General features: G+C 39.7%; 1 protein-coding gene across 1 annotated transcript in view; it reads right to left on the bottom strand.

The window, feature by feature from the left end:
* Positions 1 to 3,605: 3,605 nt before the first annotated feature.
* Positions 3,606 to 26,511, bottom strand: part of ARHGEF28 (Rho guanine nucleotide exchange factor 28) — a 118,038-nt gene continuing 95,132 nt past the window's right edge. Inside the window, exon 28 of the mRNA XM_021702049.1 lies at positions 3,606 to 3,882. Coding sequence (XP_021557724.1) covers positions 3,719 to 3,882 — 164 coding nt within the window. The 3' untranslated portion in view covers positions 3,606 to 3,718. The remainder of the gene's footprint in view (positions 3,883 to 26,511) is intronic.

Raw genomic sequence — 26,511 nt, 5'->3', positions numbered from 1 at the left:
GTTCCAAATAAAAGAACAAGATAAAACCTCACGGAAAAACACCTTAATCAAAGAGAGTTAAGAAAATAAAGCAGAAGAGCCAAGTGAGTCTTCCCCCTGCCCCTTCCCTCCAGTTAACTCTGCTTTGACTCATGCACGTCACCAGTTCATCCCACAGAAGCACCCTGAGGCATCCTTCTGGACCCCTCGGTCCCAATAAACATCTTCAAGTGGTCGTATGGTCCCCTTTACTCTTGGTTTCTTGTGGCTTGGGCTCTAGTAGGCAGACATCCACTCAGGCAGAACCCAGTTGCTCCTACGGTAGAGGTGGGGGTGGAAGGGTGAGCGGATGACGAGGAGGCATATTCCTCCATAACCTGGAACCCCATCAGTTAGCAAGGTGAGAAAGAGAAACTTCCACGTTTCTTCACAACTTGTACAAGAGTGTTTGAAAGCGGGGAAGGTAGGTGGAGGTTTTCCTTGGACACCTTAATCCGGGGGAACTTGATCTGCAGTACCTCCAACCGCGTGTTCCAGTGTCTCTCCCGGTTTTTATTTCGGGTCTCTGGACTTTTGCTTGGGTTGCCCTCCTTGCTCACACTATCTTTTCCCCCTCTCTGACTTGCTACCTATCCTTCAAGCCTCAGGCATCTTCCACTTTCGGACAACTCGCTCCATTCCACATTTTCCTTGCCCCCAACATGCTTTTCCTATGAGCTCCCATAGCAACCTATATACTTCTCCTTCTCTGTTCTTGGGTTTGCTTCTCCAACCACTTGAAGGCTAATTCTTCTTTATTTTGCTCCTAGCAGATTGTTTGGTCTTCAGCAGGCAGCCCACCGGCTACTGAATAAACGAGCTGAGTGAAGGTTTCGAGATGCAAGTAAGTCGAAAGCTGACCTTAGGAAACCTTAGTCCAGCCTTATAATTAGCCAAAGCCAGGCATTCGACTTCTCTCTTCACAGTTTTTGGCTGTGTAGGCATGGCACGATCTGCCAGAGGACTGGCACCAGGCTTAGCAATTATTTTAAAAGATTATTTAATGATTTAATAATAGCTAGCATATATTGACAACTAGGCCCCGGGCTCTGTTTTAAGCGCGTTGCATGTATTAATCATTCACGTCTCACAGTTCTGTAAGGTAATCATCCCTCCTCTGTAGGTGAGGACACAGAGACCAGGACACACCAGGACAGACACAGCGACACACCAAGGACACACGGCAAGTGGAAGATCAAGCTCCACACTCCACGCTCTTCGCCGCTGTGCCTCTCACTGAGAAAGACAGAGATGGCTGAACACTGAGAACCTCAGGTTGGTTCTGAGTTTGAAAGGTGGTCCGAGGTCACAGGAAGGAATACACACTCCTTTTTACTCCTTTATCTGTCATCCCAGGATTTAGTTATACTCACCTTTTCTGCCTTGCCTAACTCTTCACGCCATCATAGCGTACACACACCACGACCACGTCCGCCTCCGCAGCACGTGTTCTTGCCCTTCTCTGAATGAACAGGGCTCCAGTCGTGAGCGGGCTGGGGAGTGGTGCAGGGCCCCAGCAATGAGGCAGTCCTGAGGGAGTGCAGGGTAGCCTGGGCTCGAAGGGAGGCGGCACATGAATTCCTGCAACCTGCAAAGGACAGGGGAAAAGCCTCGCTAGTCTTTCCATGACCCATCTCTGAAGGGAGGGATGTTTCCTCGAAGCTCTTCAGTTGGTGGGAAAAGTAGATCCTTTAGAGGAAACTTATTTATGATGCTGGAGAAATAGGGTGGTCTTCTCCTAGGATTGGTGAATTTCTGTCAGAGCCACAGAGTGACCCCTGTTGAGACCTGAGCCCAGTGCATAGTGAGGACCAAGTGAAAAGGAAGAAGTTATCAAGAAAGCTTTTCAACTTAGCTTCAGGGGACAAGCCATAATCTTAAATAAGACAATTACCAAGAGGAACCTATAGACTGTAGATATCTCACAAGACGCTCAGGCTTCCCCAGCGTAGCTACATGAAGACCCAAAGTTTGCAGGGCTTGAAAATCGACTGAGCACATGTATTTTTAAAGAACTGTGTGGGGATTCTGAACATCTATTTATATTTTCACATACGGATATTTCCCTATCCAATGTCAGGGGAAAAGGGAGGATATTTATAGTTATCAGAGCAAGGATTTAGACTGAAATATCAGTATGTTCCTTATTCAAGGGATACAGGATTCTGGACAAGGCTTTGTTGGAGAGAGAGGGGGAAGACAGGTTTTTCTCTTCAGATGCCTTTAGGAATGGAAGATGCATCTCATAATTTCGGAGTTCGGCTTGAAGGTGAAGTGATCGACTAAAATTTTAATAAGCTATATCCATTCTTGAAGATTAGTCTCGTAACTTGTTCTTATGATTGTGACCAGAATGGCCAGAAGCAGCCAGAGTCAGGAAGAGTACCCCCAACAAAGGCTCTTTTTAAAACTATGACTTGACTTGCCTACGGGAAAATAGAAAGTAGGTATTCAACTGGCCAAGTAATGGAATCTGGGTGAAATTTCTTCCCTTCCTATTGCAGCCCCTACCTGGTAAGTGTCGCAGTTCTGGGTGAATTTAGTACTCTTTGATTTTCACTTTTAGTAGCGGGAGATAGTGTTTGTGTGTAAAATGTCTACTTTACTATGGTCTTACACAACGTTCAAATTTCAAAATAGTGAGGTGAAAGATATATTTTGACTCAGAGCAAAACGTATACAATTATTCCTGAAGAACAAACTGAAAACATTTCCTGGTTTATTTTCTTACAGAGAGACCCATATGACTCTGAAGGCAGGATGTGCCACTTTTCCCTTGTGAGAAAGCACACACAGTCAGCAAGCTTCACCCAGAAAGTGGTTTTTGTCCATAAAGAACTGCAGGGCAGAGGTCCTCCTAGTGAGTGGTAGTTGTTCTTGCTCCCAGGACCTGTGGAGACAGGGCCAGTTGAGAGACCCGGGCACTAATGAAGCCTCACTATTTACATCAAAATGCACTGGCTGGGGCTCTGCCTCTGGGCTGTGGTGAAGGATGACGCTCAACTGTGGTTTGAAAACCAACCAGCATTAGGACCAAGAAATTGAGTCTACAAAGCCCGTGGCCCAGGTCCTAAGAGTCCAGATTGTGTCCGTAGCAGAGTTGTTGCCCAGTTGGAACCGGTGCCCAGACAGGACATGTTGGTTGCATGGTGACCATAACAGATCACCACCGGGGGGGGGGGGGGGAGTGAGCCCTGAGACTTCCCAAAGAGAAACTAGCATGTAAAAGCGAGCCAAGGAAAGGCCTTTCCCACATCTTCCTCTGCTTTTTGGGGCCCTGAGGCCACTCTCCCTAATCTGCTGCTGTGGTTGGGAAAGTATGCCCATCAAGAATATCACTCTTTCCATCCAGATTGCTTCTTCTTGATCTTAAAAAATGCATTTCCAAAACCAGATGATCCAGTAGAAAATGCAATATGGACTTTTACTCTAGAGTCATAACAACTTTGAAAATATTTCTGCTTATTCAAGTGAATTTCTCCTCCAGAAATCTGAAATTAGGTGTGATAAGTTAACGATTAGACAAACAGAACTGCTTTCAATAATTTAATTGGACTCATGCCCAAAAAATGAACTTGCACGGAATATTAAATATTACTCTTAAAGCAATTTGGACACAGTCACACGAACATCAGGAAAAGAAAAAAAATTCTCCACAAAATGCCAGTGTTTTGTTTTGTCTGGAAAAATTATAACACAATTACAGGTAAACAATATTTTCTTCAGCTCCATCTCCAGTTTCCCCGTCTTGTCTGGTCAGTGTCTGTAGATTTAACTTTGCTTCTGCCATAAATGTCTGCAGCTGAGAGCCATGTGGATTGGAGTCATGGGGGGTTGGGAACTCAGTCTGAGAGATGTCCAAATCTGCAAAAGACAGACAGCACAGGTCAGGAGAATCGGCTTGAGGCCTGCAGAGCAGGGGATTCTATGACTCATAGCTCTCTAAAAACCTGGGAAATGCAGGGCCCATATAGTCAGCCACAGAGAGAATCATGGAGCCCAATGAGAAAGGAACAAAATGTAATTAAATCAAAGAATTTAATCAATATATCATTAAGATGTGTTTGACAGGGTGTACAAATGTCTCCTATGGCTAAAGATAACCTTTACAAAATAATCCCAGTGAGGTGTCAAATGAATAAAGACCTGTCACCATTTGTGGGCAGGTAAAACATTGCTCCTGCTGAAAAAGGGTGCCCACTTATTTTTAAAAACCGGTTCAAGGTCTTAGAAATAGAGTATATACTCTAGCTATGTGCAGTGAACTATGCATCTGCACAGCACCTTCCCTCAGAATATCTCAAAGTCAAGGATTGACCTCAAGACTCAAATAATATAGCCAGGCTTGTATTGATGTGGGCAAGGGGCAGGGAGAATGGAGCTGAAAGATGGAGACCCTCCAGCTTCACCATTATGCAAATCTGTTAAGACTATACAAATCACTTAGCAGGAGTAGCCAGGTTCCTAGAGAAAACTGTTCCAATATCAACTATGGCTGGGTTCTTTTTTTTTTTTTTTTTTTTGGTTACCTAGCAACAGTAGGGCATAGTCTATTCTCCCTTTTTCTGGTAAAACCCTCTAATATATGGTTTAAGGGAAGATGAAAAGAGGTTCATATTTGAAGGAAAGAACGGCTTTTGCTGCAAACTGTTTTCTTTTCCCTTGTTCTATTGACCACCCTTCCTGAGGCTCAGCTAAATGGCAAAACTACAAACAACTGGCTTCAGTCAGAGCAAAAAGCAGAGCATGTGTGGAAACCCAGGTGGGAAAGATGTATACGGCTAGAGCCCACCTGTTCCTTGGTCAGTCATTAACAAGAAGCATTATAATCATTGGCACATTTTATTCAAGGACTCTATTATTTAGGTGGATACACAAAACTGGTAGCATTCTAATGACCAAAAAAACGCTTGTAACTTCTGCTCTCCTGACAAGGATGTTTAGCTGTCAGAGAAGGCAGCAAGCAAGGCCTGGCAGGAATAAGGAGTAAAATGGCCTCACATTGCTCCATCTTCGGGCATATGGTGCCCTTTGCTACATCTTCTTTCATCACTTCTTCCAGTAAGAGGCCAGGCCACTGGGAGGGGGACAGCCAGAGCCACAGAAAGCAAACACAGGTCACCTGGAGGAGCTGACTTATGTCTCTGGAGCAGAGGAGGGCCCCAGGGGGAGGAGAGAGTGGGAGGAGGTAAGGCTGTACTCCACAGCTCTGCCCCAAGCTCTTGAGGCCAGTGGAGCACAAAGAAGAAATTCATTTACATTTGGGTGACTTGATTTTACTAACCCTGATTCCAAATCCTATACTTCAGGTACTGGGAACTTACTCAATACTGAAAATGTAACTACTGAAGATGCTTCTAACTAACATTCTCTGCCTTCTCTGGGCACAAGAACTCTTCTGGGACTTTTACCACCATCACTCTTTAAGCCTCAAAATGTTGTAACCCACATTTTACAGTTTGGGAAACTGAGGCTCAGGCTAAATTCCTTGCCCAACATCATGCAAATAAGAACTAATCTAGATCTGAACTCAGAGGACCATTGTCACTTGCTGATCTGATAAAGATTCTCAAGATTCCCATTTCTCACAGTGTTGGAAAGGGCTTGACCGTCTTTGCTAAATTAAAAGACCTTGAATATTTAATACTTATCCTCCCTAAGTACCACATTTTGAAGAGTAACTTAGCAAAAACAATATTAGCCAAAGAAAGACATTCCAAGCTCCTAAAAATGGACATAATTATTATAAAATTGCGAGCCTCCCTCATTTAATCAGGTAAACAGGAACCACCACCCCCGGCAATGATTTCTCTGTGAGGGCAAGAAAAATCAACCTAAAATGCCCTCTGTTACTTTATCACATTTGGAGACAAAGCATGCCTGTCTGTGGTCACAACAGACATTCATGTTTTCAACTGCTTTCCCCAGCCATTGAATGAATAAAGCCATTTAACCTCTAACAACAAATATTCTCAGTTTCACTACTTGTGTTTAGTATTACACAACCTAAAACACACACACAGTTCAGAACGTCCAACTAGCAGAGGCTGGAAGATTGGAGCACAGTTCATGTGAGCCGCTCCAGGGCTGCCTCCTAGCCAACAGAAGGTCCAGCCAGGCTGTAAGAAATACCACATGGAGAATGAACAACCAACCATCCATTGAATGAGGTGGTTGAGAGGTGATTGGTGACAAACGTGCCCGTGCCAGGCACAGTGGAAGCCCTTAATCCATGTAAGTTTCCTTCCTCTGGGGGTGTGAAACATGTAGCAGAGAACCCAAAATACTGGTGAGTCTAGATCTGGCAAGTCCTTTTAATGGTTTCAAGAGAAGTCATGCTCAAAAAGAGCCAAGAACTGAGTGTATATCAGAATTCTTTGGATTTTTTTTTTTTTTTAAGATTTTATTTATTTGACAGAGAGCACAAGCAGGGGAAGCTGCAGAGGGCAGGGGAGAAGAGGCTCCCTGCGGGGCAGAAAGCCCGATGCAGGGTTCGATCCCAGGACTCTGGGATCATGACCTGCGCCAAAGGCAGACGCTTAACCGACTGAGCCACCCAGGCGCCCCCAGAATTCTTTTATCTTAAGTTAAACTGTAGGCTCTAGTTCAGAAAGACAGAGAACCAAGAATAAATGGGGGGTGTAGTTTTTAATCTTCTCCTGCGTGTAAGGGAGTATAAAGGTTTAATGAGAACTTTTTCAGATAAGAATAAAAATACAGAAGAACATCTCTAGGTGAGAAACAGCTTGTTAGACCCTAAAGTGAGACTCATGTTGTTATCCCAGATGGATGAATGGAGGTTGTTGTGATTGTGTATCACCTGAAGGGGAACTCAATTTCCTTCTCCGTGTTCTTCCTTGGTTTCCACCTTAACTATTTAGGTAAAGTCAGACAACCTTCTTTGAAATTAGAAACTGTTCCATGACTTCTGATTTTATTATTCCATTTCAACCCTGAAAGAACTCCAGCACAGCAACTATATACTTCTCAAGGTCAGCCACCTTTTTCCACACTTTTTACCCTAGAGAATATGATCATTATATGGAACCCTAAACTGAAAAAACATTTGTTAAAATAAAACCTCACGGACTCAGAAGGCAGAATTCTTGAGGAATAAAAATCATCCAATTGTGTGATCAAAATCCCTATAAATTGTTGGACATAAATATAGAATACCTCATTTTTTAATAAACAAATAATAATTTAACAGAAACATAACTTTGTCAGCCATAAAGCAAATGCTATTATAATGAAACAAAACTTCAAACTACAAGGAAACTTTCAATCTAGTGTCTCATTACAACTTTCCCTCTTACTTGACCTAAAAGATACAATTTGATCTTTGCCATACTCCAAGGCAACTAAACAGAAGGAACACTGTTAACCGTAAAATAAAGACAAGCTGAAACACATAGAAAACCCAAGGCCTGGCTGAACCAAATAGAGAAAGTCTTGGTGCAGGGTTTTCTACTTAACTGAACTTTTTCTTTTCACACTCTACAACTTCATCTTTAAGAAGAAATTTCCTTAGACCCACTGTGGGGTCTAAGTCACTCTGCTACTGAAGTTTTTAAAAATTCTAAGTATCCACGTTTTGACCGGTACTATTCCCTTTCTCCTGTAAATAGGGGGTAGGAAGCACCCATGCACGGATATCCACAGGCCATACAGTTGCCTCAGTTTCCCTATTTGCAGCCCTTAGTTGCAACCTGTTGGTTGACATTTGCATTTAACATTTTCACAATTTGCTCCCCTGCTGTTGGAATTTTAGACTGTCAAGGAAGAGGATCTGGGGTGTAGGATGGCTTACAATCATAGAAATCAGCTCCTGAAAAGCTGACACTAGCAAGAAGCAAAATCAGCCCTCCCTCCATCAGCTTATCACCATTATAATTATTTTGAGCCAACTGGATAATTGGTTTAAGACCAGACTATAAACTCAAGATGTACAGTGCAACCATGCGCCATATTAAAAACGAATGAAGGTCCCCCTAAGCTGAGAGTTGAATGCACTCTGTAAACCACAAGGTAAAATGTAACCTTGGGCAAGTCATTTCTCCGCTTTGGGCTTCAGTTCATGAAGGGTTTAACTGAAATCACCATTCTGGCCTCTTGAACTCTTCTACTGAGAATTTATACATCTGTGTTTTGGCTTAGTGATTCACCAAGTAATAATCTGAGGAAACAACAAATGAATGTATTTTTTAACTGCTTTATGGTCAAGAAATACAAATTTATTACCTTAAGTTGCATCTAAGATAATGTTGTTTTTTTTTAAGATTTTATTTATTTGAGAGAGAGAATGAGAGAGAGAGAGAGAGAGCACATGAGAGGGGGGAGGGTCCGAGGGAGAAGCAGGCTCCCTGCCGAGCAGGGAGCCCAATGCGGGACTCGATCCCGGGACTCCAGGATCATGAGCTTAACCAACTGAGCCACCCAGGCACCCCTCTAAGATAATGTTTTTAAGGTAATTTCTAGACGTACGTCCCACCTCTCTACCTGCATTCTTCCTAACAACACCCATCTGATTGAGCCCACATCGAGTCCTCAAAGGACAGTATTTGGAAAGCTACCAAATGAGAAGATAATGTCCACAGTCAAAACCTGCACGTGATCTTCCCTTCAACGAATAGCAAACTTAAGAGTAATTTGTCATAAAGTTTATGACAAGTCAAAAAGGGTTGTCTATCATTTTAAAATAATGTAATATTTGCCTTTTCAGGATTTTCTGAATGGAAAGGCATTTTAAATCATGATAAATTTGAAGCTTTATTTAAATTCAAAAGCACCAGTGTAGCTTTCATCTTAATATCAACTGTGGATGTCTAGAATTTAACTCAACAGTATGGCCAGTGGCCAGGCACCAGCAGTCCAGTGCTACAAAACGCACATTGAGTCTACTGTTGAGATCGTTGACGATGCCTTGCTCAGCCTCCGTGTCTCGTCCCATCCCATTCTCCCAAACAAAACTCACAAAACAGAGCTTCGTGTCTTCTGGGTCTTGGCTCTGTTCTTGTTTATTTTAATGAAGTGTTCTGACTTGTGCTTCTTATTACCGTATCCCTTGTGCAAATTCCTAAAATCAAAACTCACACTTCCCTATAATAACTCCACCTCAAAAATTTTTTTGATTAATGTTCCAAGTCTGCAAAATAAGTTGTATTCCCTATTTAAGGATCGATTCATGCTTATACTATGAAACATTTAAAAAATCATTTCCTGATGGCATTACTGGCAATCACTAATTTTTCTCAGGAGCCTCAATGCACAGCATTTTCCTTCTAATGGAAAACGCTTATTGTACAGAGCTTGAGGTATCTTCAGAGCAAAGGAAAACTGGTCTATGTCACAAATTTTGTCCGACTCCACTTTCCATAGCGAGCCACAAACAGGATGTGAGCCTCTGGCATGAAAACAAACCCGGAGTTGGTATCTGAAGCCAATGATCTCAATTACTGTTATGATTCCTTTACTACTCCTCATGTACCCAAACTGCACCTGAACTAAAATAACAGTACCCTGGGGCGGGGGGGGGGGGCGGGGTGTGCATGCATGTGCGGGGTGGTGCAGGAAGAAATTTGTAACATATAAAAGCAAACTGGTGTAAGTTTTTTAAATTGTGACTGTTACAGCTGGACTTTATTTTCTTATCAGTAATTAACATACTTGGAATCATCTGTGAGTTATATGGGTGACAATGACAAGAAACAAAGCAATTGGAGTGATTGATACAATGAAGAGATTATATTAATATAAGACATGTTATGATACATCAAGCCTGTTATCTGAACTTTGAACTTCGCTTTGCTCTCACTCTCCTTTCTCCCTGTAAGGTGGCAACGTTAAGGACTCATGCCTTTCACATTAGCAAGCCCCACAGGAGGATGGGGCAAGTCCTTCTACCTTCCCCTCTTCTTTAGGAGGCATAAACAAGATACTAATAGGTATTAATGATAAAAGAATACAGTGGTCAGGTAAGTTGATGCAACTCTGGGTAAATCAAGTTTATTAATCTAAGATTCCTTAGAACGTTAACAGGCTCCGAGAGGGGAAAAGAGGAAGTGGCATCCCCCAAACTCAGGAAGACTTCTCTCTCAGGGTGCTTGGCAGTGCCGTGTTCCATGTGACATACTTTGGGAATTGGTACGCTGGAGAAAGATAAATGTATTATAGACTAAGAAAGAGACAGTCAATGACCACTATCCCAGAATAAATCAGGGGCAGGAAGTTGAAAATAAATGAGGTTTGCCAAATTAAGAAACTCTTAACCCTGTGTATAATGTCTGATGGTGGGCCCAGGCAATAATCATCAATGGCTGCTTAAGTTAATAGGAGAAAGGCGGATAGGGAACCTTATAATGAATGGATCAAGGTGACAATATCTGAACCCACAGATCAATTTATAATCATAAAAAGAGAAACAGATATAGTAAGCCTCATGATAGGATGCAAGAGGAAATGTATACTTTACAATATAGGAAATCTATCTTTTACATGTCAGAAAAGCCTCTATCTAGTCCAACATCAAACACCCATTCCCAACCATCCAGTTTACAGGAAATACAGGGGTAAAATAATATGTTAAGTAACACTATAGGAAATCAATCAGCAAAATTCAGAATATAGGACTTTTTTTAAAAAATATTTTTCCAGGAAAAAAATCTTTTCAACAAATAAACAGCTTAGTCTTTTCAAAAATTTTAAAACTTTTTTAAAAAGGGGGCAGAGAAACTTCAGATTAAAAGAGATTTAAAGGATATACAAGCCAAATGCAATATATGAAATTATTTGGATCCCAATTCAAACAAACCAAGGGAAAAAAACTGAGAGAAATTCAAGTACTAACAGTATGATTTTAAGTAAAAATTGTTACATTTTTAGGTTTAATAATGATATTGTGGTGATGTTTAAAAAAAACTACTCTTTGTCTTTTAAAGAAAGACACTAAAGTATTTTAAGATGAAATCATGTCTTGGATTTGCTTTATGATAACCCAATGTGAGAGAGAGAAAAGAGCATTGATGAACCAAGATTGGCTTGTCTGTGTGTTGGCCATCATTAAAGCTGAGAGTTCATTAAACAATTCTACCTTTGTGTACATTTGAAATGTTCCATGATACATTTTTAAAAGTCCATAGCTTAACATATATTTGGACTATAAAATTATAAAGGGTTCTCTGTTATTCCAACAGTGTAGCTTCTGTACATCTGCTATAAATGGAACAATGTGGCAATAAATTAGAATCCTCCTCTGGATGCAGAGTATGTTTTGATCGATTTTAATGCAACCATATGACAGGTCATTGGCAAGTGTGTGAATAAATTTATATCTATTCAGAATGATACACAATTTATATGACTCTATTCCATACAATAGATGAGGTTCATTTGAGTTTATAGCTACCCATAAAAAATGATACAGATTCAAGTATGGTCCTTTGCTTTTGCCTAGAAAATCTTACATTTCCTAAGTGAACTATAATTCAGAATAGATCTTTTATACCCTGGGTGTATTTGTGGATAGCAAGGAATTGATAAGTTTCTCTTGGAATTTAGATTCCTAACCTTTAGCCTTTTGAGTTTACCTAAAACAAAAAAGTACATTTAAGAAATAGAAAATAAATGCATTTAGTATATCAAAGTAAATTTCAGTTTTAATAGTAGGTATAAATATATATTGTCAAAGGAATTAGTGAACATATGATTCAACAATTTTTCTACTCAAATTAGAGTCCTGAGAATCATCAATTTGGAATTCTTATGTGTAGAAAGTAGCTTAAATTTTCCTTTAGTCTAATCCTTGTCTTCTCAGCAGAATCAAACTGAGTGTGTAGTCAAGGTAGAAGTGCATTATAGGGCTCCTCTTTTTAAACCACCAATATTATTTGACCTTCAGCCAAACATTCAATTGTCACACCAATCCACAATGGTAGGTGTATTATGGAATATGAATGGGAGAGCCTAATACAAATATAGACACAAACCTAACTTGAAAACAGAAGTCAGGAACACAGGGGCGCACCTGGGTGGCAACAGTCGGGTAAGTCCCCAACTCTTGCTTTCGACTCAGGTCGTGATCTCAGCACAGAGTCCGCTTTACATTCTTGCTCCCTCTTCCCCTCCCACACCATGCTCTCTCTCTCTCTCAAATAAATAAATCTTAAAAAAAAAACCCTCAAGAACACGAAGCTGAAGAAAACTTCCAAAAGCGTAATTCTTATCTTCAAAAAATTACTGAAAAGACATTCAACTACAAAACAAAAACACGATTCCATAAACCATCAACTATAAGAGAACAAATTTCTTGAAATTAAGGATATGCTAGCTGATTTAAAAAAAAAACAAGAGCACCTGGGTGGCTCAGTCAGTTGAGCCTCCGACTCTTGTTTTCAGCTGGGGTTGTGATCTCAGGGTAATGGCATCAAGCCCCACGTTGGGCTCCATGCTCAGTGGGGGTCTGCTTGAAGATTCTCTCCCTCTGCCCCTCTCCCTACTCACTCTCACACTCTCTCAAATTAAATAAATCCTAAAAGAAAATTTTAAAAAATCAATGGACTAGTAGGAGGTTAAGGACAAGAAAATCTCCCAGAAAGTGGAACAAAAACATGAAAAAATGGAAATAGAAAAAGCAGAAATATCAGAGGACCCAAGGGATCCAACTTAAAACCAGAAATAGCTCCAGTAAGATAATAATGAATAGAAGCAGATTTTTTTTTTTAAGGAAAATTTCCCAGAATTGAAGGAAATATCTCTAGATTGAAAGATCTTAATGAATAACCAGCAAAAATGGCTTTAACAAAAGACCACCCTAAGGCATATGATACAATTCATCCAAGAACAGATAAAGAGAGAATTCTAAAGGCTTCCAATAATTGAGAATAGGTCACAAAAGATTAGAAACAAAAATGGCATCAGACTTCTCAATAGCAACCCTGAGAAGTAGAAGAATCAATCCTTCAAAATTCTGAAAGAGAATAATTTTCCATCAAGAATTCTAAGCCTAGATATCTTACAAAAACCAAGTTTTTTGTAACCAAGTTTTACAAAAACCAAGCAAAAATAAATGGAATGAAAAATACCTTTCAAATTAGTTAATTGGGAAAAATATGCTTTCACGACACCTTTTCTTAGAAAGTTTGGAGATCAGCTCCACCAAATAAAGGAGTAGGTCATAAAAGATAAAGAATGGGACTGAGGACATAGGATCCATCACAGGAGGGATATGAAGGGTGCCCCAGCTGACACCTGGACCAAAAAGGACATCCTGGAACAGGAAGACAGAGGGTCCTGGAAGGGAAATTTCAAGGAAGGAAATTGAAGCTGATAGATGTTGGATGTGTTGAGTGTAAACTAATACTGGTCAGTTCCTGAGAGGTATCAGAGCTTTGGAGGAAGACATAGTGGAAGGTAGGAAAAAAATAAGCAGATGAAAAAGGCAGATGGTTAAAAACTCAGGAAGATAGAACAGAATAGTCAAAACCAATGTTATTTTAAGTAGCTTCTGCACATGAGGTTGATTTTTCTCCATCTTGAAAGAGCTCAGCTCTCACAAATATCCTTTTCCAATCTTAAAGTATCCACATGTAACTATAAACATGATTTCTCTGAAAACTGTATCTGAAAGTATAAAACATACTGAACCCATTTGAAAAGAATTAATGTACCTACATAAATAAGACTGAACACTTGAAATTCCAAAATCTGCTGTTAGGAAAAACACCTTTATAAATAGTCAATTCACCAACGAGGAAACCTAAAAGGAAATAAATACAAAAAGATACTAAATCTCACTAGTAATTAGGGAAGTACAAATGAAAGAGAGTTACTATTTCATACCCATGATATTGGCAAAATTTAAGAGACTAACGAGACTGAGTGTTGGGGAAGTTCTGGAAAAACTGGAACTCTCATATATTGCTGCTAAGAATTATGTAACTTTAGAGAGAAAACAGTAATACCCAGCAAAACCAAAGACATCCCTACCCCTTTTAGATGTTACCATGTAAATAAACTCTTACTCATTTGCACAAGGAGAATGCATAAAAGGCTGTTTACTGAGAATCATTTGCAAGAGGAAAAAAATTGGAAACATCCTAACTGCTCATTAGTAGGGTAATGAACATGCTGGTGTTTATTCCTATAAGAGAATAGTATACAGCAGTTTAAAATGAATTATTTGAGCTACATGTATGAATATGCACACTTAGTGAAAAAACCAGTTGCAAAAAGGCATACATATTATGTATTTATATAGAATAATAAAAACAAAAATGTTATTTATGCATACATGTATGTAGTGATAGCATAAAAACATACTATAGAAAGGATATGCACCAATTATAGGATATTGGTTAGCTCTAAATAGGAAAAAAAAGGAAAAATAAAAAGGTACATTATATCTAACATTCTAAAAAAAAAGGCAAAGAGATATCTGGAGCAAATATGGCAATGGTTAACATTTGTTAAATGCACATTTTTTCCTATGCTTTTCTGTAAGTTTGAAATTTTTCATAATTAAAACTTTTATAATAAAAAATGCATTAAAATACACAGCAACCAATTACAATATGTAGTCTTTATTTGGATTCTGAATCAAAAAAAACAAACTAGAAAAAGCACACATGCACACATACACCCACACACGGAACAATTGGGAATTTAAATACTGACTATATGTTGATACTAGGGAATTTTTGTTAATTTTTCCCTTGGTGTGATAATAGTTTTAAAAGGGGAGCCTTATCTTTTAGAGATATATACTGAAATATTATGGATCAATAAATGTTGACACATGATTTTTAGATACCTCTTCCAAATAATACTGGGCGTGTTGGGGGTTAAGCTGCTGGATGAAACATGACTGGCCATATGTTCCTAAGTTTTTCCAGTTGGGTAACAGTCACTGTGTGGCTGTCATACTCTTGTTTCATTATGTACGTGTTTGAAATTGTCCACAATACATTCAAACAGACAAAAAATGTCAAGCTCAACGTTTAAATCAAAATTAAGATAGGCAAATTCTGGAGTCCCTGTTAAGAAATAGGAATAACTGTTTAAGAGTGCACTGAATTAAATGGCATGTAGGTCTCCAGCTCAGGGACACAGCCCGATTTTCATGGCTCTGAAGTCCTCTAAAAGATATAAAGACCACAGATTCCTAAGTACCCCATGCCAATTAAACTGACTTTCTGGAAACTGTCTGCTTCATGACCCTACCCACACTGAAAGAGTTATGCCTCTCATTTTGCTGAGAGAAGTGAATTCATTTTTCTGCCAGGTGAATAATGCAGGAACTCAGGAATTTTAATGCTGCATTTACTTCTTACTGACTCAGTTGAGGGAAAAGCATCTGTTAAAATTCTTGAGCATACAAGATCCAGTGTTTCTTATTAAAACAAAAGAAGGCAAGGGATTAAATCAAATACATCTAAGCTAACTAGTTCTAACTACTTCTTAATTTTATTGGACTTGAAAAAAATTGGTATCCAATTCTTTAAAGGTCTACAAATTAATGTATTTTTCTTCTTGATCAACTACAAAATTATACAATGTCAAACAACTTACATGCCTTTTCTGTTCTGAGAAATTGGTATTTACAGTTTTCATAGCAACGTAAAATTTTTTTCTTTTAGAAGTGAGAAACATTATTTTTGTAATTCTATTTGTTTAAAATAACATTTGCCAAGAAACCAAACTCCAAAATGTATTTTCCAACTGCAGCTTTGAGTTTATGCCACTCAAAAATGATTATAATTTTAAAAGTTCAACATAATATATAGAAAAAAATGTTTTGTTCAGTGCAGATTTTCACACCCTTGGCATTCTTTTCACATTTATTTGTTATCAAAGATAACTATATTACATATCTGGAAATTAAACTTAAATATTTTTAGAAATCGTACATAGAGAAGAAGGCAGTTTGCCAAACAGAGACAAAATAAGGATTTTACCAAAACAGCAATCAAAAGAAAACATATGTATCAGAGGATTAACTGCTCTATTCATTGGAGCCATCTCCCTCTAAAGGAAATTATTTTTTAATTGTCTTATGGCTACTAATGTCATATGAAGCTACTCTAGCTGTTAATATTTGTGCTTGTTGACATATGACCTGTGACTAACACTGGAGCCTACAGAAAGCAAATTTCCCTTTCATTATCTGCCAGGTGACATGAATCCCCAAGTGTGCACTACATCCTCCTCCTTCTGGATAGAACTCTTTCTTCTATAAACAACTCTTCTCAAGAAGGAGCCAGAACATTACCATATAAGTTCTCTTTGGTGGAGTCAGCCACCAAGAGCAAGGATCATGAAGAGTAGCCTCAGGTACTCCCTTAGTAACGAGCAGCCCTCATTCCTTACAGACATCTGAGGGCCACTAAGCACACCATCTTGAGAATGCCTATTACCACACAGTTGGGAGACATAGACACAGATAACTATAATATAGGCAAGGCATACTGCTGAAAGGCTGATGAATACAGTCCACAGCTGAACACCACCTCACGGGCCCTCCATAGAGTGAGCTTCCAGGTTTGGCGGCCAGGACTCCAGAGAGGATATATCTTCACTGAGCCTTGAAGGCTGACCAGAATGTCAACAGAGAGAGATGGGCTCGCGTGGAGGTATTCCAGATGGAATTTGCAACTCTTGCAAAGGGGAGAAAATGCTAGATGCTATAAAAAAAAAAAAAAGGAGAGCTGTCAGGTTTGGCTGAACTCTGAGTTTGTGCAGGTGAATCCAGGCAGGGGTATGTGCTGAAAGAGTAGCCTATGGAGGGTCTTGCATGGAAGTGTTAGCAGTTCTTACATGAGGAGTGAGCATGGTAGCTACAGTCATCCGGACCCTTGTATGGTTGCCCATCAATCTGCATACTTGGCTTTACCTACACATACTGCCCCTCCTGCAGTGACACTGTATTCCGCGAGATTTGCCTACCAGGACTGAAACCACATTTAAGTCAATCAAGTTTCCATTCCTTTGATGGACATTTTTTGTCAGTTAGTAGAGAGGGTGTCAGAATGAAAACTGGTTTGAGGGGTGCCTGGGTGGCTCAGTCAGTTCAGCGTCTGCCTTCAGCTCAGGTTATGATCTCAGGTCCTGGGATCAAGCCCTGCATTGGGCTCCCTGCTCAGCAGGGAGTCTGCTTCTCCTTCTCCTCTGCCTCTGCCCCTCCCTGCTTGTGCTCTCTCTCTCTCAAATAAATAAAATCTTAAAAAAAAAAAAATGAAAACTGGTTTGAGCTTATTATCCATTTGTTCTTCACTCAGCAAGCACTCAGTGCTTAGTGTGTGCTCTGCGCTGGGCCGACCATGAGTATAGTATGTAGAGCCACTGTGAAAATTTCAGTTTCTTAAAAGTTAAACAAGTACCTACTCTAGAAACAATTCTACTCCTAGGTATTTGTACAAGTGGAATGAAAACATAATTCACCAAAAACAAAAACAAACAAACAAAAAACCTTGTAAAGGAATGTTCACAGCAGCTTTATTCACAGTAGCCAAAAATGAGAAATAAGCCAGGTGTCCAACAACAGAAGAATAGGGAACTGTGGTAAATTCATCAATGCAAGATGACTCGGTAGTAGAAGGGAACCAACTATAGATTCATGCAATGCCATGGATGCATCTCAAAACCATGCTGAGTAAAAAAAACTGAACACAAGAAGGTACATAGTGTCTGATTCCATTCCATTCCATTCTAGAATTAAGCAAATTAGCCTATGATGATGGAAAGCAGAGGAGTAGTTGCTTCTGGGGGTAGGGACTGGTTGGAAAGGAGTAGAAGGGAGCTTTCTGGAGTGATGGAAATTTCTGTGCCTTGATATTGTTTTCACCAGATTGAAGAGAGTTAATAGGGGAGCATTTCACTGTATTGTGAATTATAACTCAAACAAAACAAACTATATAAAGAATCCTAGAGTCTAAAGGGAAAACAAATGCAAAATATTGTAGAAAGGAACAAAAGGGTGTACTGGACACATACGATTAACACAAGAGAGATTCCTAACCCAGACAAAGAAGGTTTGGAAAAGCATCTAGAATTAAGTGACCCTGGAGTTCAGTCTCGAAAGAGGAGTAAGAGTTAACCAGGATGGAAGAAAAGGGTAGGAGAGAAGATATTCCTGACAGAGGAAGTAGATGTACAAAGGGTGTGGGGGTGTCTGGAGACAGGATGGAGGAGAAGGAAAGGCAGCTAAGAAGTTAAAGGCCAGACCTGGCCCCCAGGCCCAAACACATAACCTCCTGGTTCTTCTTCAGGGAGGACCCCTCTCAGCGCATGGCACCTTTGAAAAGACCCAAGGAAGCGAACCCAGAAAATCTCTAAGAAGACTGGACACAAACCCTTATCCACAGGCCCAAGTGCTGACCTGGGGGGTAAACAAACTCTATTCACGTTGGATTTGGTTTTCAAAAGACAACCCATATGGTGAATCATGTTGGGATATGTCACTTGGATTTCAACCGTTCCCAAGGGAGAAAAAATGTATTTGAAGGGTGTGCTGTAGGCAACGAATTTATTTCAACATCCACTTACATCAAGTGTTTGCTCCACTATATTTCAAGGAACAGTAGTAGCCTCTGCAAGATGCTGGGCTGGACAGGAGGATACTGTGGTTAAATACTAGGATTTGGGAAGCGCCACTTTTGGGCACACATGAGCACAATAAAAGTTTTTGAAAAAGCTGGGTAATTGCAAAACCAGCATTTCCCAATATTGTTATTATGAGACCTGTCCATCACATAACACCTAGTGACAGCCAGTAGACTTGTGGAACATGTTTTAAGACGGGACTTCTTAGGTAAAACCCAAATGAGATGTAAGTCTTTCAGGCCACCAGAGCCATTGTCTGGAAGCGGTCCAGGGGCTCAAGTCTTCAAATGCACTTCCTCATGATTTATAGCTTTCTTAATGCAAGGTATAGTAACAAGTGATAACTCTGTCTATGGAGTACCTCCAAAGTTCCAGCTATTTTATGCTTTGTCTTATGTAATCCTCTTACCACCTCCAAAGCGGATACTATCAGAAGTCCAATTTTATACACAAGGAAGCAAACACACCAAGTAATCTTAAATACGTGCTTAAAATTGCATAGGTAATAAATGACAGAGCTGGAATATGAACTGAGGCATAATTTCCGACCCTTCTATCTTAACCACCATGCCAGTCAGCCATCTCCACTGTATAATATTAACTCAGTGCATTCCTTTGTGCATTCATTTGTTCGTGTCTCCATGCATTCAAATCCCTCACTTAAAAATGAAGTGCTGATAAATTCATGTCAAGTTCATTACACTGGAAAATACATTTTTAGTCTACGTTTGCTGAAACTGGGTTTAGGAGATGGTAGAAGGTGGATCCTTTATCTTCTCACTTTTGATTATCAGGAGAATACCCTATCACCTACTTTTATCTCAGGAACGTATCTGGTCTTGGTCATTCTGGCCAAAAATGGTATTGGCAAATAGGTTTCAGCCCTAGTGGCTTTTCTGGGTCAGGGTTGATTCAGTCATTGAATTAAGCCCTTCATGAAACACATTTTCTGGAATTTTCCTGAACCATAGATTCTCAAAGCTGGCCAATGGACTCTATTAAAAAAAAAGAATAGAATTATCTCTAAAAAAACTAAAAAATCATCACCAATAACCATCACCAGAAGTATTATAAACTTGTAGAAGTACTTTAAGAAAATAAGTATTTTACCTTTAAGCCCCGCTTGACATATAAAAAGAATTTAATTGTGTCCCTATGTGGGTTGGTGGGTGTGAATCTATCTTAACCAGTAGGTAAGAGATTGAATCTGACAAACGTATCTGCAACATTTACATAGCAATATATCTGTATCTCTTATCCGACAAGTATTTTAATTTACTAGCAGCATGTTGTGCTAAAATCCTCCCATACTCTTACCAGGAGGAATGACAACTTCTTGTAGTAGGGTAATTTTAATGAGATTTTTCCCAATACTTCCTTTGCTCTCAGGCTCACACAGTTCAATTTCAGGCTTTCTCCCTCAAGTTCATTAAGGCATCTTGGACAGAGGAAGCTCACAAAAGACGAATTTAGTTTCTGATCTTTCACAATGCTTTACCCTCAGGCTACTTGATCAGCATTAAATAAGTAAAAAATTTTTTTAATGTGTAAAGATAGTTCAGTGGAATACCCTAAAAGAAAGCTAACAGCCACTCCCCCAACCCCTTTCAGTACTGCAGCATTCTCCTTTCAGGGGGATGTGATTCCAGTCTGTGGTCCCCAGAGAGACATCAGTGCACAACTGCACTTTTTCACACTGGAGCCTGGATGCAAAATATGGCCTCATTACTACATGCCGACTAACAGACCATCACATTTTGGCCAAAATGTTTCTTACATTTTCTCCATCTGATCTATGTGCCAATGAAGAGGAGTTTGCATATGCAAAACTCTGTGAGCGTGTTTTAGAGCTCATGCTGAACAGAAGCGTCAAGCATCTAAAAATATAGGATGAGCTCTACTTGTGTATAATCTATCATGCCAATCTGGGTAATTTAACAAATAATCAAAAATAGTACAGCTTTGGGAGAAATAAATTTGTCAGGAGTCAGAAGTTGAACCTACTCATGGGAAGTAATACAGTTCTGAAAATTTAAGTTTCTTAAAAGAGGGTTCACTTTTAATCAGCTGGGATATATATTAAGCTTCCATATTCTTGTTTTAAGAACATCCTCAAAACATAACCATATGGAAGCAAGTAAAGACAACACAACATACATACATCCAAGCTTATATAATTTTAAGAATGTTTAATAGTTCCATATTTACCATGCTAAAATAAGAAGAAAAAAAAAAAAAAAAACCCAGCAGAGCTAAACAGTTAACTGCAAGGGCACATCTGAAATGACAAGAATATAAGCTTAAGATCTTAACATACAGATTCCAGAAGCTTCTGGCAGAGTCAAGTATGTGAATTCTCTGACTTGTAATATCACACCATCCCATCTTCTGCCATCTGCCTCTAGCAAATGTCAGTGTATTCCCAGGATGGAAACAAAAAGCTTCCTTTCTGAATCATTCCTACAAAGACTTCAAAAATACGGCCTACTGCAGTTGAGCGTTATTGCCTTGAATTCAGGATAAAATACAAAACCATAGCCTCCTTCAGTAATTCAGAAGAATCAAGAATTCCCTCATCTAAGTGACTAGTGTCTAAATTGAACGAGGCAAACACTTACAGACTCCTATACTGACAGCCCAGTGAAAGGCCAAACCATTTTTGAGAAATGGGAACTAGAGAACTCACAAGATACAAGAAAGTACTGAGGCTTCCAAGGACATGTTAGAAAACAGAATGTTAAAAACACCTCCCCATTTGGGGTTTTTCACGAAGAGGTCTTCGAGCATGCAATTTGTTTTCTGTTGCTGGAGGATTTAGGAGACTCTCAGAGTGCGATGCGCTTTTTGCAGTGTTACAACATTCTATATGATTAATTGATTGCAAATCACTGCAGAGGGTGCCAAGATCACTGGTAGGAAGCAGGTCATTAAATAAAATTAAAACTCGGCCAATGTTTTGCTTGTAAACGTTACTTCCAAACCCTTACAGCACCATTCCTTACAAAATGGCCTCAATTCACCAGAGAAGCATAGTGTCCTATATTCTTGGCCGATGATCCAAATATTCTATATTTAATCCAAACATCCAGCATGTTATGTTTTAGGAAGAAAAAAGCTGTGGTGTAATGAAATTTGCACAAAGAGAGCTATGGAAAAGAGTCATCATGAAAATAATTAAATTTTGCACAGCCTTACTGTGAAATTGTTCTGTGAAAGGCCCAGAGTCCTATCCTGCATAACTGGAAACTTTGCAAGATTACATTTTTCCTTAGGTAAATCTTCAAACCAAGCATTAATGTTTCAAATTAAATTGAATTAATATGTCATCCAGAAAGAGAATGGAGACCCTGGCCCCTTATCCAAGGAAACTCAACAGTGATTTATCATGGCAAATTAACATCTCCACAAATCAAAACTTGGGCCCAGTTTTTTTGTTTTTTTGTTTTTATTATCTGGCTCAAATCTGTGCAAAACAACAGGGCAAGACTTCTCCCCCTCAGCCAGCTGTGTCTGGGAATTGACCAGCTGAGAATATAAAGGTGCCTTCCAGTTAGTGTAAAGCAAAGGGATATATTTCTTAAGGTGCCACCACACTTAATTTTAAGATTGCTATCATCAATATGTGATCTCTCAGGCAGTATTTTAAGTCTGACAAGTTAGAAAGTTATGCCAGGGAAACTGGTTCACACTCTAGGAGTATATTTAACTAAACAAATAGTGTTTGTTTTGCCTGGGGAAATATGCTAGACTATTAAATAGGATTTAGCAAAAGAAAAAGGGTTTAAGAAATTATTTCATTGATGTTGAGCTAACTGCCCATGTTTAATTTACTGGTGTTCGAGCTACTATATGGTTAAAAAAGAAATACCCCAGTGAACAGATACGTTGGCTAAGTTATTGATAAAATAGATAAATGCTAAGTTGTTTATGTGCCATCTTCCTAAAATGATAGTGATGGGTTCATTTTTATTTTTAGAATAAATTAAAACATTTTATGAAGAACACATTTTAACTTTTTAAAGTTTTCATTTGCCATACAAGGCTATATGGGGCTATACATAATGTTCTAAATGGAAAAATAAATCACACAAAGAGATGCTCTCTAGAGTTGTGCAAAGAGTACCTGTACCAATCTGTTAAATAGGACTATACATCAGTAAACACATTTATTTCAACATTAATAAGGAAGAAAAGTTGATAACTGAATCCAGTTAGGTATTAACGGCAAACAATCTTACAGTTACTCTGACATTTTAAGAATGCCGTTAGCATACACCCATCTTACAGGTTTTGGAACTCAGTGGATCCAGTGAGCTAGCCTCCTCTCGCCTGCATGCATTAACCACCAGCACACCCCATGTAACTCTGTCTTTTCTCAACCTTTTCCCGTGCCTCAGTCGAGTCAAGCACTGTGGCTCAAGCTCAGAGGTGCTGTCATTTCTGCTAAAGAGTATGGACCTTGGGTGCCTGGGTGGCTCAGTTGGGTAAGCGACTGCCTTCGGCTCGGGTCATGATCCTGGAGTCCCGGGATCGAGTCCCGCATCGGGCTCCCTGCTCGGCGGGGAGCCTGCTCCTCCCTCTGACCCTCCCCCCTCTCATGTGCTCTCTCTCAAATAAATAAATAAAATCTTTAAAAAAAATAAAAATTAAAAAAAAGAGTATGGACCTTGACGCCTTCACTCACGTCATAAATATTTATCAAACGTTCAATTTATGCCAAACAGTGTGTTTGGTGCTTCTGAGAGAGCAATTAACAAAGGAGACACATGCAGCTCCCTACCCCTATGAAGCCTATTCTGTACTGGGGCAGGCAGACATTACATAAATTGTTACACAGGTAATTAATTCAAATGATGGTAAATGCTAATAAGAGGTACTTCCTGGCAATTCTGAACCTTGGTTTTTATCCGTCTATCCAGGACTAATAAGAACAAATTGATTCAGAGTAACCAAACTCAAAAGGAGATTGAGGTCATAACCAGAGCACGATTTTTAAATTTCAGAGTAAGGAATGGTTCAAACCAAAATACTGTTGGCCATTCCAGCATTTTCTTTCTAGTTGAAAACCTACTCAGGGAACTCAAGTACAATTATAAGATTTCCTGGGGATATATGGACATAATGCAACCATTTACATAATGTAACCAGTAAGGGTTGGAAGTTCTAGAGGTATGGAAGCTCTATATGCCAAACTGAGATGTTCAGTCGTGTTGCCAGAATACTTCTTACATTTGGTTCTGGAAACATAGTTGACCGATGTAAATTGTTCCTCTATGGAGAGGAACAAAGGGAAGCTACAGGCTGTGCTACTGAATGCCATTTAACATGCCTCCCAGGACAGTTGCGGCACAACCAACACCCCCTCTCAGACCAACACAGAAAGGTAGTTCTGCTTTATATTAGAAAAGATTTCCATTCTGAGTTAAAAAAAATATTTTCCAAATTTAGCTTTTTTTCTAAATCTAAATCTTACCGGCTTTAGTGGCATTTAGGAGACGCTTACATCTTTATCGGTACACCACCCCTGAAGCACAATCAGAATTAATTACTTCCAGAAGGTAGGAAGGAAGCAGATAGTCCCCAGATCCCAGGACATGCCAGGCATTTTTCCCCCCTGTAGTTCTGTTAACACTTCCTTCCAAATTGTACAGATGGGGAATTAAGAATAAGGCTCAAGAATCATGCAGCCTTAGGAGCCAGAGTTAGTGTTTGAACTGAGGTTCTCGAACATCAAGCCCAGCACTCCACATTGGCAGTGCAGGGATAGAGGGCAGGCTGGCTGCTTTGGAATCACCTAAGGAGAATGTCTGATACACAAATGTGTAGGCTCCAGCCCTGTCCTACCAAATGAGAATCTCTGAACAGAGCAGTTCGTACTTTCATTGCATTTTCCCAGAAATCCTGAGGTGTAGCCAGTTACACTAACCATGGTTCCAGCAACCAATCCCACCCATGACACCTTACATCTCTTCAGCCTCACCGTTAGACAGTAGCCCTCCATGACACAATCACAGGACTTTGAATCTGGAGTCGGGGGTGGGGGAGGGTCTCTCCAAGTTTTAAGCCACTGACTGTAAAAACTCTTCCCATTCAACACTATTTTTCTAAATTCATCGTTTCACAGAGACTAAACAAAAAGTAAAAGAGAAAAGTTGCCTTACTTGAAAAACCCAGTGACAGTAACTATCATCTCACAAGATTGCTGTAAAGAAAAAATGAGACCATGAATTCAAATGTGTTTTTAAATGGCATGAAGTACCATATACTATTTCATTATTAATTCAACCCAAAGTGAGTTGGGATAAAATTTCCAAACCAGGAGTATAACTTTCTCTCAATTTAAGTGGATTAAAAAAACAAACCAAACAACAAAAAACAAAAACAAAACAAAACAACAACAAAAAACACTCATTTTTACAAATAAACTTTTACTATAACAGCCAATCTCATTCTTTACACATTGTCTCTGGCTACTTTTGAGGTACAATGGCAGAGCTGACCATATGTGACCAAGACCTGATAGCCCGGAAAGATGAAAACATTCACTATGTGGTCCTTTAAGAAAAAGTTTGCTACCCACTGAGCCAGATGGCCATATTCTTCTCAGGCAGACATAAATTAACAGTCCTCAGCTGAACACTTCACATTTTAAGCAAGCTCTACAAAATGTAACCTCCATTGCAGGATGGACATAGGGGTGAGAAAGGAGTCCTACATTCTGATCTGTGGAAGGTAAGATGCTTCCTTTCCCAGTTTTGGATCATTGTCTCATGAGTCAATGCGACTGATAGGAGCATGCTTTATCCTTCAGGTATGTTTGGTATGTAAACGGTTAGAACTTCTCTTCCAAACCCAACCCTCAATCACTTTAAAAATAAAGTCATACAAGGGCACCTGGGTGGCTCAGTCAGTTAAGCGTCTGTCTTTGGCTCAGATCATGATCCCAGGGTTCTGGGATCGAGCCCTGCATCTGGCTCCCTGCTCAGCGGGGAGCCTGCTTCTCCTTCTCCCCCGCTTGTGCTCTCTAGCTTTCTCTGTATCTCTCCAATAAATAAATAAAATCTTAAAAAAAAGAAAACAAGAATAAAGCCACACGATACTACAAAAGCCAAATATGTAGTCCATAGACCACATACGTGTGTATATGTATACTTACGTATATACTTACATGAATGTATATATTTTTTCTTGTTTTAAGCTAAGGACGACCCAAGGCCAGACCTAACCTCTGGAATCATTCATACTGAATGGACTCTCACTTCAGCAGCTTGTTGAAACCAAACTGGAACCCAGGGTGGGAATGAACAGGCAGCCACATGGCTGGCTGCCTGCCTCTGAATCCACCCACCTGCTGGTTTTACTCTCCTGCTGTGTACTGGGCTCTGTGCGCTAAGGCAGGATGGCCCTGGCCTAGTTGGCTCACACAGCCAACCTGCCCCCAGAGAACTATGCAATCAGAAGCCGGCAGCGCCGGGGGCTCACCAGGCCCTACAAGCAAATGGCATGTTTCCCTTTCCTGGTACAAAATCTGCAAAAGGCAAAAGTCAGTCATCTACACTTGTCAGTGAGATAGATTAAAATTAAGCCTCTGAGCCCAATTCTTTATAGTCTTGCCATGACGTGGATTACTGAGAGCAAGTAATAACCATGATTTCCTTAAAAATGTTCCCAAAGTGATAATCAAAATTCCATAGGAAAAAGAGTTGCCCAGTAACTTCCCAATAGATGTATCTGGACAAAAAGTTGATGTCATAACGAATGTTCTCAACCCTTCAGTTTTTAGTTCACTTAAACAACTCAAAATAAAGGCATCTAATATCCCTCCCATTCAGAGAGAGCTCAAGGTTCCCAAGGTCCTTCATTAGGGCATAGGTTTGGAAATATGGTCTAATGAATCTA

This window comes from Neomonachus schauinslandi, chromosome 7 (assembly GCF_002201575.2).
Source record: "Neomonachus schauinslandi chromosome 7, ASM220157v2, whole genome shotgun sequence".
Classification (NCBI taxonomy): Eukaryota; Metazoa; Chordata; class Mammalia; order Carnivora; family Phocidae; genus Neomonachus; species Neomonachus schauinslandi.
Note: the sequence above shows the minus strand (reverse complement) of the source record. Positions and strands in the feature narration are given on the sequence as shown.